Below are 21,283 nucleotides of genomic sequence, written 5' to 3'. Positions count from 1 at the left end.
GCTCTTACTCCTGCAGGGACAGGGCCTCTTTATCCTAAAGGGGCTTCCACTCTATTCCCCTCTCTGAGCTCCTCCTACCCTGCAGGGTCCCACCCATACAGCATTCTCCCTTTAGGGGATTTAAGGTAGAGCAGGTATCTAGCCTGGTCCTGCACAGATTTAGAGGGGAAAAACTAGTGCACTCTCTCACATACCCCTCTCCTCAGCTTGGATCCATCAGGCCAAGAGTCTTCACTCCCCCTGGATTTTAACCAGTGAAGTGTTTCACATTGCCACTCCCTCTCATCTGGCCTCCTGTCCACTAGGCTTGGGCCCAGGGTTCTAGGGTCATGCTCAACCCCTCCCTACTAGGGATACCCTAGACAACATTACCATCACCACCCAATGTGCCGTTTGTGCAGTGTGCACCCCCAGTCTTTTTACTGAGTTCTTTGCTGGCTCCGGGTTCAAATTCCATGACTGAGCTTCTTGGACTAGCTGGAGGACATCAAGTCCTTGTTCCTCTGTTACCAGCTGTGAGTGCTTCCTAGCCTCTGGTGTCTCCTTTGTAGAGCCACTCTTTGCCTTCACTGTACCCAGAGTTGCTGGGGTCTCCACAGCGCCATCCTCTGGGCTCTCCATGGTCTCTTCCTCCGGTTCTCCACAGTGCCTTCCACTGGGCTCTCTGTGGTTTTCTCCTCAGATCTCCACTGCACCTCTCACTGGAGTCTTCACTGCACCTGCCTTTGGGGTCCCTGTAGCATCTTCTGCTGGGGTCTTCGCCACACTTTCCTCTCGGGTCACAGCAGTACTTCCCTTAGGGTCTTTGGCAGCAGTGGATCCATCTGGCTTCCCTGCCGTGTCTGCTCTAGGCCAATCAGCGCTGCACCCCACAAGCTACTCTTTGCCGCCCCCTTCTGGGCACTCTGTGTTGTCGCTTCCTGGTACAGCTACTAAGCTCCACCATGAGCTCTGTTTCTACTAACATAGTTCTTGCAGAGTTTAGCCCTTGGCACTTCTCCTGCTCAGTTTCCTTCTTCCTTGTGGGCTCATGCCCCTCAGGGTCTGCTTTGGCATGAGCCAAGTTGTTGCTTCCCAGGCTCCTTGACAGACTCCCACTGCCAGCTTGAGCTGTAGACAGGTTCGCCCCTAGGATGCTGGACTCCCACAGAGTCCACTGCAGTGGCGCTCTCAGCTCCCAGGCCACAAAAGTTCCACTTTGTAAGGGTGGCAAGAAGAGCATTGTTTGTGTCCAGGATCTTTAAGCTTATCCCAGGACAGCTGGCTCTGTCTGAAGATCTCCTGCTATTTCCTTACTCCCTCCTGCAGCTGTTTCTGCCCTTCTTGGAGGATCTGCCTCAATGCTTGCAGACTCCCTCCAGTCGCGCTTCTGCATTCTGGTGCTGCTCTCACTTTTCTTCCTCTCTCTTCAGAGCCTGAGCTTATTAGGGTCAGGCCCTGTGCACACAGTGATCCCTTTAGTCTGTAGAGGGACCACACCCTGTTTCAGCCCCGTTCATGACTGTGAGCTTTTTTTCCCCCTTTTCTTCTACACTTTTTTTTTCCAAAAAGGAAAAATAAAAAAAAAGTAAAAATAAACCCCAAAACAAAAACAAACAACCCCAAACAAACCAAGCCTCACCAGCTCCACAAAAAACCTAAACCTGCTTCTTTTCAGGCCCCACCACTGCTGTCTTCTTTCTCTGTGCTCTGTAGTCCTAGCAGTGCTAATTGGCTTCACTGTGCTCTGCAAGCCAAACGCTTTTGCCTTCAGCTGCTTCTGGTAGGCACTACACAGCAAGCAAACTTTTCTCTTCTCTGTCTCTGGTGCACAATACAGCAGTGCTTGCCTACAAACTTCTTGCAGGCTATGCACACACAAACTTTTACCTTCCTTCTGGAAGCTTTAGGCTTTTCTCTGTACCGGGTTAAGAGGAAAAAAAAATCCCATGCTGATATCATGTGTGAGGACTGGCCGAGCAAAATATGCTGGAAAAGTTAGTATGCAGAATCCAGCCTTTTCTTATATAATTTCTCTTTATTAAATCAAAACAACAAACTCAACTTCACAATTACTGCCTGCCTTTGCAGTGTTCTTTACACACAACTTCTCAGAGCAGTTCAGGAGCTCCTACTCCAGGAGGGACCAGGGGCCTCGCTATCCCAGCTGGGCTTCCACTCTTATTTCCTGCTAGCTGGTCACACCGTCTGAGCTCCTCCTACCTTGCAGGGTCCCATCCATGAAGCATTCTCCCTTTCGGGGATTTAAGGTGGACCAGGCATCTAGCCTGGGTCCTGCATAGGTTTACAGGGGAAAAATAGGTGGCTAAGAGTGCCCTTCCAAGCTCAGGGCTTTCATTCCAGAAAAGAAAAAAAGAACTACTAAAATAACCCTGATAACTAACTTTGTATCACTGTGTGATAGAACACACTGTCGCTATAAAGTCAAAACTGAAATTAGTTTATATTTATCTCTACAAGATTGGAAAAAAACACAGCACCTCTGTTTTGCTTCTGTTATATTACATATTGCATGGGACAAGGTTTCATGCATAATCCTACAGGCCAACGATGAGACTTAAGAACATAAGAAAATGCCATACTGGGTCAGACCAAGGGTCCATCAAGCCCAGCATCCTGTTTCCAACAGTGGCCAATCCAGGCCATAAGAACCTGGCAAGTACCCAAACACTAAGTCTATTCCATGTAACCATTGCTAATGGCAGTGGCTATTCTCTAAGTGAACTTAATAGCAGGTAATGGACTTCTCCTCCAAGAACTTATCCAATCCTTTTTTAAACACAGCTTCACTAACTGCACTAACCACATCCTCTGGCAACAAATTCCAGAGTTTAAAAAAGAACTTTTTCCGATTAGTTTTAAATGTGCCCCATGCTAACTTCATGGAGTGCCCCCTAGTCTTTCTACTATCCGAAAGAGTAAATAACCGATTCACATCTACCCGTTCTAGACCTCTCATGATTTTAAACAAGTTGGAAGACTACAAAATGCTGTTGCCAGTGAAGAAGCCAAGATCAACATGTATTTGCTGAGACTACTGAGAACTGTCTGCAAGGCCCCTTTCCTGTTTTACCAAAACAATTGCAGACATATTTATTTGCAAAGTTACAATTACTTCTAAGTGAAAAGTTAAAGTTACTCTATCCTGAGTGTATACACTGTGACCCATGAGTGATAGGCACATGCTGACAAAAAGGTGCATGGAACCAGACGAGAGAGTTATCATCATCACTATCATTATGAAACAAATTTTAGGCATAAAATTATCTGACCTCCCTACCCATCTGATCCACAAGAAGCAGTTTTAGCCTAGCTCATATCAAATACCATTGTATCACTCTGAGAAGGTGTATATAGGCTAGAACCCCAGAAAACCTTAAATGACCCAGAGTGGGAAATCTAGGCCACAGGGCATTTCCCAGGGGTGAGGAATAAAAGCCCAGGCTCCATGAACTATGCCAGAACCCTGTATGTCTGAATGCTTGACTTTTGATGTAGCACTGCTGAGGTAAGCAGGCTTTTTGCTGTCCCTCTGTTTACTTAAATAATAGAATTGCCTTTCTATTGAAAAGTGGAGTCCAGATGGTTTTTCTGTTCTCCAGCATGCCTCCCTGAAGCCAAGGACCACTCCACGTTATCACATACTCTTGCAAAGATAATCTGTTTACAAACTCTCTCTTTGAAATCTCAAGTATATGCAAATATCTAACATTCGGTATACATACATGCTGTCATAGGATTGGTTTTATATTTGTAGAAATGTATAACATATTTATTTGGGTGACTTTCTGGTCTCCAAGAATTATTTGGTTTCATTTGTATGTCTTATAGTTTATTTTGTCATTGTTACCACTGTTATGACTAATTCCTCCCCACATAATACCTCATCCCCAGGGACTTTGTGAATTTTGGATATTATAGTGAGGTCTGACTACATATAATGAAAAATATTCATGATGACTTTCTAAATAATGGGATGGAGTTTCAAGGATTTGGTGCATACTAGTGATTCCCAAACTAGTTCTGGAAGCCCGTCCAGCCAATCTCCTTTTCAGGGCACCCACAGTGAATATGTATAAGATATTAGCAGGCACAAGTATCTCATGCATAGTGGATATCCTGAGATTCAGACTGACTGGATCAGTTTGGAAATTACTGGTGTATATCCTATGGATTGATATCTACAGCAGCTTCATAAACAGAAGAGGTTCATAATTAGTGCCCCTAGCTTCCTGCAATTGTACGGCTGTGGGAGAAACTGCATAGCTTATACCTGTATAATTTATAATTTACCACAGAATCAATATTCCTGAAAGCTTTCACACCTCTTAATTCAGTCTTTTGAAGCTGCAGAGTGCCTATCTGCCTTCAGTCTCATTTTCCTCTCTGCTTCTTCTCCAGCCACTTCCTTGAAAACATCCTGCAGGGAACCCTCTCCTTCTGTTGTATCCCACCCCTTCCTTTGTCCTGAACAGGAGGGAGTGGGTGAATTTAGAAAGATGATAAGGACTTCTTTTCATATTTTCTTGAGGGTTGCATTTTCAATTCAAAAGTGCAGTAATATTTCACAGTAAAATGTTTGTAATACGTCAACTTGATAAATTATTGATTTTTGCACTTATTACAAATAAAAAATGTATTTTCTATAAATATTTATTAAAAATGTATGGTTTTCAATAAAAAAATGAAATTTTTGCAGTCAGAATCATCATGCAAAATTAGGCAAATTTGCCACATAATTCCCACATAATTTAGAAGAATCATGACATACTTGTCGTAGGAAACTGTGTGTGTGGGGGGGGGGGGGGGAGTTTTCTGAGGTTCCATTGTGCATACAGTTTTAATATCTGTGGTCTTTCACATTTAATTAGCAGAAGATAAGCTGAGTCTTCTATATTGGCCGCCCCTCGGAGGAAGTGGCATTGTACCATCCTCAAGCTTGGTCTCTACCTACCTTCTCTGAGAGCCCGGACTGCAGAAATGTATTTGGAGCCCAGGTAGAGAGCGGCATCCATCTTGTTGGGAATAATTTCCAGCCTTCCGGTGGAATCTTTAAAAAGCAGGTCTTTTCCAAAACTTGAGCGGAAGAGGCAGAACTCCTCTGGGTCAGATTTTTCATTCCCAAACTGCTCCTGTGAGTAGGAAAGACATTGGTGAAAGGAAATTGTAATTGTAATTAAAAAAAAACAAAAAACAAAAGCAATCTAGGATGGCTAAATGTTGGAAAACAAGTGAAAAACTAAGGAGAGACCTAATTGCCAATTACACTTTCCATGTCTCCAACTCTCAGGAGGAGTCTCCAGGATATTCAGCACTGGAGAGATCAGAAGCAGCTCTCCTGCAAAGCACTTGGAAATCTAAAAGCACCTGCGACATTTTCTTTTTACAAAAGTTAATAGGGAAAGATAATTTTCAAAGGCCTTTCTATGGGTAAAATTGTGCTTTACCGGCAGAAAAGGCTGCCTATGAAACTGCCCATGTGAAATGCAGGTAAACATAGCCATGTACCTCCTGTATGCATATCAAGTTTAAGCAGACTGAGAGGAAGCATTCCCCGGTGTGCAGCTGGGAGAGCATGCACTTACATGCACATTGTTGTATCTTAAAAATATACACATCAAATTTCCTGCTAACTGTCAGGCCTATACGGTAAAGTGCGGCCGCGGTTACCCTGCTTCTAACCCGCTTTCTACTCACAATTTGGCTGCGTTAGTCCAACCTGCGATTCACTATCCCTTTTAACCCATCCTTACCACTTCTTTAAATCAACCGGTAACCCTTTCCGCCCGCGGCATGTATATGAGATGTAAAGATCGGATTAGCTATTCCCTCCCATACAGTAACGAGCGCCCCGATTATCGCCTTTTTAACCTCCTTTAGAGTAGCCAGGATCGGGCAAACTTTCCCCCAGCCCCCACTCACCTGCCCTGGTCGTGTCCATGGTGCCGATCTCCCGTGCGGGCGCGCTGACAGCTCCGGAGCAGGAAGGAAGGAAGGACCTGTTGTTTCCAAGCATAACCTCTAAACCTCCATAACTAAACTCTTGCCTGCCCAAACTAAAATACAACGCACCGGGAAAGCCACGCTTCAGATCGCGACTAATCCCATCCCCCAGCCCCCGCTCACCTGCCCTGGCCGCGTCCATGGATGCCGGTCTCCGGGGCAGCCCCAGTCCTCTCTCCCCTCCTCCCGGGGGCAGCCGGCGGCGAGAGCGAGAGCGGCTTCAGCAGCCCGGGGCGGATCGGGCGCTCCCCATGCGAGGCGCGGCTTCCAGCAGCCCTCGCCGGCGATGGTGAATGAGCGCACGCCGTGACCTGAGCACCCGGCTGGACGTCCGAGGTCATGGTGTGCGCTCATTCACCATCGCCGGCGAGGGCTGCTGAAGCCGCTCTCGCCGCCGGCTGCCCCCGGGAGGAGGGGGAGAGAGGACTGGGGCTGCTCCGGAGACCAGAACCCATGGACGCGGCCAGGGCAGGTGAGCAGGGGCTGGGGAAAGTTTGCCCGATCCTGAAGCGTGGCTTTCCCGGTGCGTTGGATTTTAGGTTGGGCAGGCAAGAGTTTAGGCCGGCTGATACTTCTCTGATCCTTTTCTTTTGCTTTAAGTTGGGATCCACTTCCTGGTACCTGTCATTTCAAATGTCATTTGAAATGACAGGTACCAGCGCACCCAGGATACTGTATAGGCGCTGTATAGCGCTCTATACACTAAAATGGATTGCCCTTCATGGATGCTTCTTGGACGCGGTATGTGATCCGAACTGTGCACGCGGCAAACGAGCGGGCGCCCGGCACTGCCGCACTTTTTCTAACGCGCCCTTACTGTATCGGCCTGTGTGTGGGAGCAAGTTTGGCGAGATCATTTTCAAAGTAGATAAATTTGCTTTGAAAATTGGCAAAAACTTGCGTGTATTTGATGTAAAATGTATAAAGGCTCTTACAAGATTACCCCTTCAATTAGCAATTAAAGGAAACAAAGACCCTTTTTTCATTCTGCTTTATAAGTTGTTCCTGAGTAGATATTAATATTGAGAGTGTTTGAAGGATCCTTCTGCTCAGCCATTCCATTCATTGTGAATGAAATCAAGATATTACTGTGCTGATCCTCATCAGAATCGTATGCTGACATCACAGATGTAAAATAAGAATATAACACAAACAGCCGAAAAGAGGATCCAGGAAATTCCAGTTCCAGAAATCATGTATGGTCATAATAAAAAAAGGTATAAATAGAAAAATATGAGGATAAAACAAAAATGAGAACTAGAAAAAAAATCCTATATAAAAGAAACAATAATGCCAAAGATCTGGCAAGTTGATATCTTCAAATGTCTGGATTGTCTCGCTGCAAAAACCAGTCTCCCAGCAGATCCCCTCTTTTTTTTTTACACAGACTCAGAGGAGAAGGGGAGGACTATGTAGAGGCTGAGGAAGAAAAAGTGGAACTGCTTAACACATTTTTCTGTTTGGCGTTCACAGAGGAATGGCCAGGGGTAGGTCCGCAGACAATGAACACAAATATGATTGGAAGTCAGGTAAACCTCAAACAATTTTCACAAAAGTGTGTTCATGGGGAACTGACTAAGCTTTAAGTAAATAAAGCGATGAAGCTGAATGGGATATATCTCAGGGTTAGTGTGAGGAGACGGAGTATAGTGGTAAATGGAGCTCAGTACACGGGGCATTACTAGTGGTGTGCCATAGAAATTAGGCCTTGGACTGCTTCTGTACAACATTTTCGGAAGTGATATTGCAGAAGGACTATTAGGAAAGGTTTATCTTGCTGCAGACTATATCTGACTGGGTAGATAGCCAGGAAGGTGTGGAAAACATAAGTAGGAATCTAGCAAAGCATTGAAGAATTGTCTAGAGCTGGCATCTAAGATTTAATGCTAAGAAATGCAGTCATGATTTGGGCTGCAAAATCGCAAGGGTGCAGTACAGTACAGAGGATGAAATTCTTCCATGCATGAAATGAGTGTGATCTGGGGGTGATCATATCTGATATCAAGGCAGCCAAACAGGTGGACAAGAGGATGGCAAAGGCCAGAAAGATGCTTGGATGGATAAGAAGAGGAATGGGCAGCAGAAAAAAGGAAGTGATATTGCTCCTGTAAAATCCCTGGTGAGACCTCGTTTGAAATATTGTGACAAGTTCCGGAAATCGCAACTTCAAAAGGATATAAATATGATGAAGTTGGTCCAGAGGGTGGCTACTGAAATGGTCAGTGGTCTTTTTTGTAAAGCATATGGGTGACAGACTTAAAGATCTAAACATGTACACCCTAGAGGAAAGGCAAGATAGGGGAAATATAATATAGACATTTAAATACCTCCAGTATGAATGCACAGGAGGTAGGCCTCTTTCAACATGAGGGATGAGGGAGAAAGGAGATAGACTGAGGAGTAATCGAAGGAAGTATTTCTTTACAGAAAGGGTACGGATACATGGAAGAGCTCCCAGTGGAAGTGGTGGAGGTAAGGACAGTATCTGAACGCAAGAAAGCATGGGACAAGAACAGCGTGTCTCTGAGGGAGTGGAAGGGATTGTAAAGCTGAGCAAATGTGTGGACGGGCAGACTAGATGAGCCATATGGTCTCTTTCTGCTGTCAAGGTTCTATGTGCATCCAGCAAAGAGTAAAGCTTGATACAACATCAGAAAGGGATGTGCATTCACTGTAATCCCCATCATAGTAGTCAGGGCATTCATCTTTCTGATGTTCTGAAAAAGCATCAGTGACCAATCCTCACCCGTCCATTTTATTGACATGCAAGAAGCCAATAATATGGACACTGGAAAGGCAGCCGTAAAAAGGAGTTAGCAGGATCTGTGACATGGCCATAACAGTGCAGCAGGTTGTTCATGCTGAAGTCTCGTATCCAGCAGGGCCAGTGCAGTGCAGAGAGCACCATGGAAGGGGCGCGCTTTGACCCTGCTCCTGAGATGCCTCGCCTGGCACTCAAGCATCGCTGAGGCATTCTGCTCGGAGGCGGCCCTTCTGGTCCTCAGTCAATAAGATAAATACTCAACCAATAATTGTCTTGAGGGGGTTAAGCATAAGGGAAGAACCTCGGGAAATCTATCATTTTTAAATGTCTTAGGGAGGGTGTGTTTCAAACAGCCTGATTAGCAGTAAAGTCCATGCAGACTTTACCAAGGATTTTCAAAGTGAACTTATGCACATAAGTTTGCTTTGAAAATCCTTGGGTAATTGGCCAAGAATGTACACACGTTATCCTGCGTAAAGTTACAGCTGCTCTTTGGGGGGGCATAGGTCGCATGGCATAACCTACATACCAAGCACCAGCTCTGCTCCCCAGAATGCCTCTCCTTGCTGCACGGAAAGGCACAGAATATGCAAAACTCGGTTTATGCGCACCGACCCCAGCTCGATTTTAGAACGGTCCTTTATGTGCATAAAATGGGGGGGGGCGGTTTGTAAAGGGCTTTAAAAATGACTCCCAGAAAGGATACGTGATAAATGTTTACAACAAGGTAAGTAAATGTAATAGTTTTTGCAAGGCTATAAAAATAAACCCAGGTCATACCAGAGCAGAATCCTGGCTGGGGAAACAAAGCCCGGTCCCGCTGCATGGCAGCACAGCCAGCTGGTCCGAGAGCTTCCATTCTAAACCAGGGCTGGCCAACTCCGGCCCTTCAAGAGCCACAAGCAGGCCAGGTTTTCAGGATATGCACAATGAATATGCATGAGATAGATTTGCAGGCACTGCCTCCATTGTACGCAAACCTATCGCATGCATATTCATTGTGCATATCCTGGATCTGTTTGTGGCTCTCAAGGACCAAAGTTGGCCACCCCGGTTCTAAAGAAAGGGCCGTAGTGATAGATCGGTCATTGAGCCAGGGGCACAGCTGCAGGAGCAGTGCAGCGATGTGAGGCAGGAGAGACTGGGCAGGAAGACTCCATTGAGATCTTATCTGAGCTCATCTTTATAAAAGTATAAATCGCTTTATGTTTGAGATTATCACTTAGATTTATCCTCTGTTTTGGTAAACGACTTGCATATGAGATAATATTGTTATTCGAGTACCTACAAAAGGTGATTCTACGTATTTACTACCTATACTTGTGATTTCATAATATTATATATGACACGATCTGTTATTTCCTGTAATGCATATTGAAAATTCATAAATAAAAAATTAAACAAAAAAACCCCAGGCATGGTGAGAGAGTAAAATAAAAAGAAATACCTGAGCCTCCATCAAGAAGGACACAATTTCTTCAGTTTTATCGTTCTTGCCCTTGCTTCTTGCCATGACAGCATGTGCAGAGATTCTGCCTAGGTTACAGTCTTTGTACTCAGACAGTGGCTTTCGGGTGTCGTCGGGACACAGCAGCATATACTTTTCAGCATCTTCAGGTAAAGACAAAGAAGGAAACCCAAGGATATAAAGCTGGCTTGGTTCTGCACGGGCTGGGGCTCTCAGGGGGTGGGGCCAATGGCACAAATCAAAAGAACAGCACCGCAAAATACTACTCACCTTTCGCCGTTGTGTGCTTTACAAAGGCTACTACTCCAGCATCTTCTTCAAGACATCTGGGAAGAAAAATGTTACACGGTCTGGGATTGGTTGATATGTACACGCGTCTCCTCTGGGATTGGGTTGGGGGAACACCTTTCCCTGGTACTACCACTCGGTATTAGGGGCGGAGGTATTCTGATTTGCTTGAAGAGAAATTTGCGAGGAACATGTATAGAAACATAGAAACATAGAAACATAGAAATGACGGCAGAAGAAGACCAAATGGCCCATCTAGTCTGCCCAGCAAGCTTCACACATATTTTCTCTCATACTTATCTGTTTCTCTTAGCTCTTGGTTCTATTTCCCTTCCACCCCCACCTTTAATGTAGAGAGCAGTGATGGAGCTGCATCCAAGTGAAATATCTAGCTTGATTCGTTAGGGGTAGTAGCCGCCGCAATAAGCAAGCTGCACCCATGCTTATTTGTTTTACCCAGACTATGTTATTAGCCCTTATTGGTTGTTTTTCTTCTCCCCTGCCGTTGAAGCAGGGAGCTATGCTGGATATGTGTGATGTATAAGTCTTCTCCCATGCCGTTGAAGCAGAGAGCCATGCTGAATGTGCATCGAAAGTGAAGTATCAGGCACATTTGGTTTGGGGTAGTAACCGCCATAACAAGCCAGCTACTCCCCGCTTTGTGAGTGCGAACCCTCTTTTCTTCTCCCCTGCCGTTGAAGCAGAGAGCTCTGCTGGATGTGTGAAGTATCAGTTTTTCTTCTCCCCTGCCGTTGAAGCAGGGAGCTATGCTGGATGTGTGTGATGTATAAGTCTTCTCCCATGCCGTTGAAGCAGAGAGCCATGCTGGATGTGCATCGAAAGTGAAGTATCAGGCACATTTGGTTTGGGGTAGTAACCGCCGTAACAAGCCAGCTACTCCCCTCTTTGTGAGTGTGAATCCTTTTTTCCACATTTCCTCTTGCTGTTGAAGCTTAGAGCGATGTTGGAGTCACCGTAAGCCTGTGTATGTTTATTTAATAAGGGTATTGACTCCAGGCAGTAGCCATCATTCTGGCGAGTCACCCACTCTTCATTGGCAGCCTCTTGACTTTATGGATCCACAGTGTTTATCCCACGCCCCTTTGAAGTCCTTCACAGTTCTGGTCTTCACCACATCCTCCGGAAGGGCATTCCAGGCATCCACCACCCTCTCCGTGAAGAAATACTTCCTGACATTGGTTCTGAATCTTCCTCCCTGAAGCTTCAAATCGTGACCCCTGGTTCTGCTGATTTTTTTCCTTCGGAAAAGGTTTGTCGTTGTCTTTTGATCATTAACACCTTTCAAGTATCTGAAAGTCTGTATCATATCACCTCTGCTCCTCCTTTCCTCCAGGGTGTACATATTTAGATTCTTCAATCTCTCCTCGTACGTCATCCGATGAAGATCCTCCACCTTCCTGGTCGCCCTTCTCTGTACCGCCTCCATCTTGTCTTTGTCTTTTTGAAGGTATGGTCTCCAGAATTGAACACAGTACTCCAGGTGAGGCCTCACCAAGGACCTGTACAAGGGAATAATCACTTCCCTTTTCTTACTCGATATTCCTCTCTCTATGCAGCCCAGCATTCTTCTGGCTTTAGCTATCGCCTTGTCGCATTGTTTCGCCAACTTCAGATCATTAGACACCATCACCCCAAGGTCCCTCTCCTGCTCCGTGCACATCAGCCTTTCCCCCCCCCCATCGAATACAGTTCATTCGGATTTCCACTCCCCATATGCATGACTTTGCACTTCTTGGCATTGAATCTCAGCTGCCATATCTTCGACCACTCTTCCAGTTTCCTTAGATCCCGTCTCATTCTCTCCACTCCTTCCGGCGTGTCCACTCTGTTGCAGATCTTAGTGTCATCCGCAAAAAGACAAACCTTACCTTCTATCCCGTCCGCAATGTCGCTCACAAAGATATTGAACAGGACCGGTCCCAACACCGATCCTTGCGGTACACCACTTAAAACCGCTCTCTCTTCAGAGAAGGTTCCATTTACCATCACACGTTGTCTTCTGTCCGTCAACCAATTTGCAATCCAGGTCACCACCTCGGCACTCACTCCCAAGCTTCTCGTTTTATTCACCAGTCTCCTGTGCGGAACCGTATCAAAAGCTTTGCTGAAATCCAAGTATATGATATCGAGTGCTCTTCCTCTATCCAATTCCTTGGTTACCCAGTCAAAAAAGTCAATCAGATTTGTCTGACAGGATCTTCCTCTGGTGAATCCATGCTGCCTCTGGTCCATCAATTCTCCGGACTGTAGATAGTTCACTATTCTCTCTTTCAACAGTGACTCCATTACTTTTCCCACCACTGAAGTGAGGCTAACTGGTCTGTAGTTACCAGCCTCCTCTCTGTTCCCACTCTTGTGAAGAGGGACCACCACCGCTCTTCTCCAATCACTCGGCACCACTCCCGTTTCTAGGGATCTATTGAACAGGTCACACAGCGGTCCCGCCAGCACATCTCTGAGCTCCCTCAGTATCCTTGGATGAATCCCATCAGGCCCCATGGCTTTGTCCACTTTCAGATTCTTTAGCTCTTCCCATACATTATCTACTGTAAATGGATTTTCCTCTGTTCCGCTTCCCTCCAGTTTCTTGTTGTGTAGAGATGGTCCTTCTCCAGGGTCTTCTTTAGTGAACACAGAGCTGAAGTATTCGTTTAATATTTCTGCCATTTCTTCGTCTCCCTCCACACATTGATCATTTCCACCTTTCAATTTCACTATACCACTTTGGACTTTTCTCTTTTCGCTGATGTATCTGAAAAATGTTTTGTCACCATATTTTATCTCCTTGGCAATCCTCTCTTCTGCTTGACTTTTTGCCAACTTGATTAATTTCTTAGTCTCCCTCAGTTGAATCAGATATTCTTCTTTGTGCTCCTCCCTTTGGGATCTTTTGTATTTCTTGTATGCAGTTCTTTTAGCTTTAATTTTGTCAGCCACCTCCTTTGTAGAAGCAGAACTGATCAGATCTTAACTTAGGCCAAGCATAAGAACATAAGAACATAAGAAAATGCCATACTGGGTCAGACCAAGGGTCCATCAAGCCCAGCATCCTGTTTCCAACAGTGGCCAATCCAGGTCATAAGAACCTGGCAAGTACCCAAAAACTAAGTCTATTCCATGTAACCATTGCTAATGGCAGTGGCTATTCTCTAAGTGAACTTAATAGCAGGTAATGGACTTCTCCTCCAAGAACTTATCCAATCCTTTTTTAAACACAGCTATACTAACTGCACGAACCACATTGTCTGGCAACAAATTCCAGAGTTTAATTGTGCGTTGAGTAAAAAAGAACTTTCTCCGATTAGTTTTAAATGTGCCCCATGCTAACTTCATGGAGTGCCCCCTAGTCTTTCTACTATCCGAAAGAGTAAATAACCGATTCACATCTAACCGTTCTACACCTCTCATGATTTTAAACACCTCTATCATATCCCCCCTCAGTCGTCTCTTCTCCAAGCTGAAAAGTCCTAACCTCTTTAGTCTTTCCTCATAGGGGAGTTGTTCCATTCCCCTTATCATTTTGGTAGCCCTTCTCTGTACCTTCTCCATCGCAATTATATCTTTTTTGAGTTGCGGCGACCAGAATTGTACACAGTATTCAAGGTGCGGTCTCACCATGGAGCGATACAGAGGCATTATGACATTTTCCGTTTTATTCATCATTCCTTTTCTAATAATTCCCAACATTCTGTTTGCTTTTTTGACTGCCGCAGCACACTGCACCGACGATTTCAATGTGTTATCCACTAAGACACCTAGATCTCTTTCTTGGGTTGTAGCACCTAATGTGGAACCCAACATTGTGTAATTATAGCATGGGTTATTTTTCCCTATATGCATCACCTTGCACTTATCCACATTAAATTTCATCTGCCATTTGGATGCCCAATTTTCCAGTCTCACAAGGTCTTCCTGCAATTTATCACAATCTGCTTGTGATTTAACTACTCTGAACAATTTTGTGTCATCTGCAAATTTGATTATTTCACTCGTCGTATTTCTTTTCAGATCATTTATAAATATATTGAACAGTAAGGGTCCCAATACAGATCCCTGAGGCACTCCACTGTCCACTCCCTTCCATTGAGAAAATTGCCCATTCAATCCTACCCTCTGTTTCCTGTCTTTTAGCCAGTTTGTAATCCACGAAAGGACATCGCCACCTATCCCATGTCTTTTTACTTTTCCTAGAAGCCTCTCATGAGGAACTTTGTCAAACGCCTTCTGAAAATCCAAGTATACTACATCTACCGGTTCACCTTTATTTACATGATTATTAATCCCTTCAAAATAGTGAAGCAGATTTGTGAGGCAAGACTTGTCCTGGGTAAAGCCATGCTGACTTTGTTCCATTAAACCATGTCTTTCTATATGTTCTGTGATTTTGATATTTAGAACACTTTCCACTATTTTTCCTGGCACTGAAGTCAGGCTAACCGGTCTGTAGTTTCCCGGATCACCCCTGGAGCCTGCAAGTACGTGACAGGCTAAGAAAGAAAATCGTTTAACAACGTAAAGGAAAAATTAAGGTCAACGTCTGTTTCCTGCCTCGCAGGTGTTAAAGTAGATGTAGCTAGAGCTATGACAAGATTTCTCTATCCCCTGAAGAGTGCACAGGGTTTCCTACGCAATTTTCCCCAAAGACACAGAACGGGAGAAAAGTCTTAGCAAATCAGGCCCCTAAATTCGTACCTGGGGCAAATGGGGAGTGAAGTGACTTGCCCAAGCTCACAAGAAAGGACAGCAGGATTTGAAACCTGGCTTTCCTGGTTTGCAACCCTCCTGCTGCTCTAACCCCTCCTGCATAGTTTGGAAATATCATGAAGAGTAGCAAAAAGGTCATGAAAAGCGCCTATGAGCTGATCCTTCCTTTGTTTCTGGCATCCGGGCGACTTGATCAGTATGAGCCCTCCACCAGTGATCGCTGTGGGTTTTATCTCCTTATTAAAGGTGTCTCTGACAGATTTGATTCAAAACCCCATGCAAGGACTCGTTTCTTCCACCAAGGTGAATTCCTAATTTCCATCTCCCAGCAGCTCCCTTCAGAAGACAAACTCCTCTGAAACAATTATGGCAAGCTCAGCACTGCAGCCTCTCTACAAGCCTGAGATTGAGAAAGATGTCGTACTTTGCTATGAAATTCCAAGACAGCTTCCCTGATTCCTTCGCCCAGTCCCTGCTGCTCTGTCTTGTTTATGGACTGTGGAGAAAACAAGAACTTAAATCCACCTTGTTGCACTTCTAAACTTCTCTTACTGGCTAGCAAGTGCTCGTGAAAAAGTGAACATTTTGAGGACAATTTGCCTAGGTAAACTCGCTTTTTTGAAAATTGTCCTCATCTGCCCAGATAAAAGTACATGCGGACTTCCACAGCACATTTCTAGGGTGGGGGGAGGCGAGATAGGGAAACGTGCATGGATTTGAATTTCAAATTTGCATGCTCTGTTCTGCAGCAAATAGGAATAAATATATGTGAGCACTTTTGGTTCATGTACACTGTAAACAAAATTCCTTAAATAATTGCCCATAATGTCCGGGGGGCTAGAAGTGCCCTTGTACATTTCCAGCACTGCTAGTTATTCAAAACTGTCCCTTTTAAGTTCAACTTTTTAACCTTCTTCTGCCATGTTCCTAAAGTAGAATTAAACCTGTCAGCAACATGCTGGTAGCACTGCCTATAATATGTTTGGGGTTGGGTTTTTTTTTTCCTACAGCAAGATGAAAAATGAAATATTTTTTTTTGTAAACTGTAGAACTAAGGCTTACAATTAGGAATATTTTTATTTAAGCTTCTACAACTCATATTTCTGTTTCTATATTTCATATATTATTAGTTATTCATGAAACAGGTCAACAAGGATTGCTACATGAAGAATACACACACACAGGCCAATCCAACCCGCGGTTGGATGCATGTTATGGACGCGCGTCCATAACCCCTTATGCAATAAGGGGATCAGCTCGTCCAAAACACGTCCAAACCAGGGCGTAGCTAATAGCACCCATCACGCGTAAATTCCATGTAGGTGAGGTTATTAGCTTTAATCCCTATGTAAAAAATAAATGTGCACCCAATGGACATTTTAACCCTCAAAAATTAACGTGAGCCCCAGAGCTGGTATTAAGTCTTGGAGTCCCAAAAGTTTAACGGAAAAGATTTCTCCGTCTTAATATTGTGGCAATATTAAGTTGGAGGAACCACAGAAAGCAACAAAGTGAAAAAAAAAAAAAGGTCTTGTAGGCTGTCAGGTTAGGAAAATGGAGACTCAATTTATGAGCCTCCATTTTTCTAACCTGTGGCTGTGTACGGGTGAGGAAAATGGAGGCTTGTAAAATTGAGCGTTCGTTTTCCTAACCTGTGGACAGCCACTTCTCCTGGGTGCCCGCTGCCGAGGAGGCACTAAGGACGCACACTTTCCCCTAGCGCCTCCTTTTTACTGCAGCAGCTCGTTTGCCTACTGCATCGTTCGCCCATGAGAGATGGATGGGCGCCCGTTTTTTCCAGCGCGGATATTGCATTGGCCCGACAGTGGTGAAATTTTAGTGAATATTAGGATGATTCTCTAGAGGGGTCTTTCTCTGTTTTATTTTATATTTGCCTTTGATGAGTTTTATCAAGTATTTTTCATTTTGTGTCATGTATCTCTATAGCAGATATATAAAAGGATTGTCAGACACATTGTTGTAGATGTACTTTTCCAAGTCACATCAGTTCTTTAGAAAGTTCTAACATCTGTCTAACTCTTTCCCTTTTTTTTCCTTATTTGATACACAATTATCTGCCCTCAAAGAACCACCTTAGCAGCATTCCAGTACAAAATGGGTCTGATCTCAGATGAACTGAGCTTTCTGTATTACTTCTATTGTGACCTCAAAGAGCTGACAAAGTCCTTGTCGTAATACAATAGTACGGAAATTTTCCACTGAGGAACCCTACCCCCTCTTTCTGAAAAAAAGAATTTGTATGTGACTATTGAATGATCAGAAAATGGGACTTCAACCATATCACAGGAATGGAGCTTGTCAAACCCTGACTCAGCAAGCAGCAAATAATCTATTCTAGAATAAACATTGTGGACATGGAGTAATATAAAAATTCTATTTCTTCCAGATGTAACATACGCCAGGTGTCCACTAATCTTAATTTCTGATTCTTCTTGGGGACTTTTACAAGGGATTATTGACATTATTAAAATCATCCCCCATTAGGATCAAGTATCCCTAAAAAGAGAGCAAAGCGGTGACAATTGAGGTAACAATCTTATATTTTTTCGGTGCATATACATTGACTAACAATATTTTAGTCCCATACAAGATTCCCGCAATTATAATTAAATACCCTTCAGGATCCTTAATCTGACTTTCTAGCATAAATGGAACATTTTTATGAATTAGAATAGCCACCACCTTTGCTTAGCAGAAAATAAGAAGTAACACTGAGCCACTCATTCCCTTTGAAGCTTAGCATGTTCACTATCCACTAAATGTGTTTCTTGCAGAAATGCAATATTGAGTTTACATTTTTTAAATTCCCTAAGAATTTTCTTCCTTTTAACACTAGCCATTACATATCAAATAGCATAAATCTTTAAGCAGGAAAATCTCCTTGTCCGGAAGGATTCTCCAGGCTAAGCCTTCCCCAGTGGTGCACACAAATAAAGCTAGTAGGCTCATATCCTGCCAATTTTAATTGAGAGATTCCCAAAATCGATCAGAGCAACAGACATCCCGTCATAACACACTGAGGTATCCATCCAAACACTTCCCACTCCACACCCACAGTTATACATAATCACACACATATTCATCAGCAATACCCAACAACCTATGCTGACACTCCCCTCCCCCCACCACCCAGATCTCCCCCATATCAATACAGCAATCAGTTCCTTATTGCAGGAATAAACGGGTGACCATCTTCTCAAACGCTAAGATGTACTCTTTCCTCCACGCCAGATACTGCCACACGTTCAGCTCCCAGAATCCCCCGGGGTCAGTGGCAGAATTTAATCTTACTATAACTTCCAAATTCAAACCCAACTAAGCAGTGACGACTTTCACTCCAACATGGATAGTAAATACGCGGAGTACAACACACCCTTTTCAGCCCCACAAAGACCATCGATGGCCCGTTGCTTTTCCCAATAGTCTCTATCAGCTCTAGGCTTCTTTGGCATCACCATCATTAAAAATAAGCGATCGCTTATTTCACGTGATACCCTGTTATAGAGTCCATCAAGCTAGGATAAGAGAACATAGTAGAAATGGCATCTTTGTGAGACTTCTCACTTCAAATGACATCAAATCTTCACCAAGGTGTACTGTGCTGTTCGTATGTCTCATTCTACACGAGAAACTGGCCCCTAAACCCTAAACCACCACCAACACCTCACCTGGACCTATTAGATGGCCCTCCTATAGAGATATAAATACTTCACTACTATGAGGGCCTTGTAGATAGTCTCTCTCTCACACTCTCTCTCTCTCTCTCACATGGGAGTTATGATAGGGTGTCATAAGTTTACCACAATACTACCAATGCAAAGTAGTAGGTTATTGCATGGTGCAGTAATTCTAAAACACATTCCATTTTCTTATCGCAGGCATTATCAATGCTTTACTAATGCATTTTGATGAATCTAGGGGTTAGCTGGATAGATAGTGATATTCAGCCTTATTCATTTAATTGGAGAAGTTAGGGGTGACCCATAGCAGATCTAAAGTTAGCTGAGCAGGCTTATCCGGCTAATCTTAATTCTTATCCAGATTTATTCAGTGGCATTGCTGTGCCCCTGAATATTCCATTTAAGTTAGCCAGATAAGTTCTTATTCGGCTAACTTACATAACTGACTAGATCTAAATATCTACCCCTATATCTGCAACAGAAAATTGCTGGTGGCATGAGCATTTGTGTGTCCCTGTTTTGGATGCCATAACTTCAGAGATAGACAGACAATTCTCAAAAGAATCAATGAAGATTTCTGTGACTCTGTGTGACAAAAATGGCATCCATCTGCTCTTGCAGACATATGCAGATCCACTCAAAAGAAATCCTCATCTTCTGGCTGCAGAAACTGAGAATTGTTAAATATCTATCTCAGTCACATTTGAAAGACTTCAAGAAGTGTCTCTGATGTACCCAAACTATAGCAAACGCAGGGCCTCATGTACTAAACATTTTTCCCCATTTATACAGAATGGGAGAAAAGCCATAGTAAATCGGATCCTCAGTTAGCTCTAACATTCCCAGTTTTGATAGCCATGTCAGAACGAAGCTTTTCGGCAATGAGGCAGTAAGAAACTGATTGCATTCAACCATAGGAGAAAACAGATTTTCAGCCTTGGCTCTTCTGCACATAGAAGTAAATTTAATAGCAAAGCTAATTCCAGAGAACACTGTGAATGTTTATGCCAACAGGAAGGAAAGACTACATTTACATCGAGGAAAATGCAGCATTTCTATATCTAAAGCAGGGGTGAGCAAACGTGAGCCATGGCCCTCCTTCCATTCATACAATTGGTTGGGGTCCTCCCAAGATAGGTCATTGTGTATATATATATATATATATATATATATATATATATATAAAACTAGGGAATAAAACCCTCTCTCTAATCTACTACAATATTAACCTTTATTAAATCATCTGCTATTTCACAAAGCTTCAAATATTTTACCTCCTAAAATCTCTGAATGCAACAAATACACTGCAAACACTTGCATTCAAACCATTATTCACACACAGTATAAAAACAATTCATATGTATTAACTCAGGACATTCTCCAATCAAAATAAACTCTTTACACTGTGGCACAACTATTGCAATGGATCTCTATCTAAACAGTCTGTTCACAGTAAGTTACTACTTTATCTGAGAACTCCAATATATATGGACAGTAAATTCACAGTAAATCCGTAGTTTCTAGGAAAACTCCAATAAGGCTGAACCACAATTTCCTAAACTGTAAATAATCCACAATCAGCAGACTGTGGTTACATATAATTATTTACAGTTTAGGGCTGAGAACCAGGGAAACCACTTGTCCAAGTGACATGCCTAGTAACCTTGAGCAAGTTGCTTTATCTACTATTGCTTCAGTTACCCACTTAAAAGGTTATTTACTAAAGATTTTCTCCCATTTTGTGTCTATCAGAAAGAAACTTAGTAAATAGGGCTCTTAGATTGTAAACTGTTCAGGGCATGGATTTATTGTACCTAAATTCTAAAAATTCTGTAAATTACCTTGAGCATTATTTGGAAAGGTAGGTTAAAAATCAAAATTTATTATTAACTATAAATCTCCTGTAGGAAAATAGAACAAGCTGGAGAACACAGAAACTACACATTAGCAGAGTACCTCATGTTGGTCACAAACAGAACACATAATACTCCCTCACCAAATACAAAGTAAAGGATCACAATGTATAAATAGAAAACTGATCTCTTGATCACGCCAACCTCACTCCCCTCCAGTTCTCTGCAAGAGGATTAGGGAGCAGAGAGACGCTTGGTTTTGCTCCGCATCCTTCCCTCCTATTTACAGAACAAAACGTAGGAGGGAAACAGGAGAGTAGGGGGCTGGATTAGGGTGTGATCGGTTTGCTCCATGCTCTCCCCCTTCCCTCCTGTCCCTCCATCCGCCTCTCTGCCGGCTGAGATTTGGGCACTAACCTTGGAGAGCCAGAGAAGCCCCAGACGCTGCCTTCCCAATTGCTGTCCTCTAAGTGATCACCTG

General features: G+C 43.6%; 1 protein-coding gene across 1 annotated transcript in view; it reads right to left on the bottom strand.

Moving 5' to 3' along the window:
• TF (transferrin) overlaps window positions 1-21,283 on the bottom strand; it is a 79,832-nt gene that overhangs the window by 45,063 nt on the left and 13,486 nt on the right. The window contains exons 6-8 of the mRNA XM_029615185.1: window positions 10,506-10,561; window positions 10,215-10,378; window positions 4,955-5,132 (exon numbers count right to left, since the gene is read on the bottom strand). Of these exons, the coding sequence (XP_029471045.1) occupies window positions 4,955-5,132; window positions 10,215-10,378; window positions 10,506-10,561 (398 nt within the window). The remainder of the gene's footprint in view (window positions 1-4,954; window positions 5,133-10,214; window positions 10,379-10,505; window positions 10,562-21,283) is intronic.

The sequence above is a fragment of the Rhinatrema bivittatum genome, chromosome 9, assembly GCF_901001135.1.
Source record: "Rhinatrema bivittatum chromosome 9, aRhiBiv1.1, whole genome shotgun sequence".
NCBI lineage: Eukaryota > Metazoa > Chordata > Amphibia > Gymnophiona > Rhinatrematidae > Rhinatrema > Rhinatrema bivittatum.
Note: the sequence above shows the minus strand (reverse complement) of the source record. Positions and strands in the feature narration are given on the sequence as shown.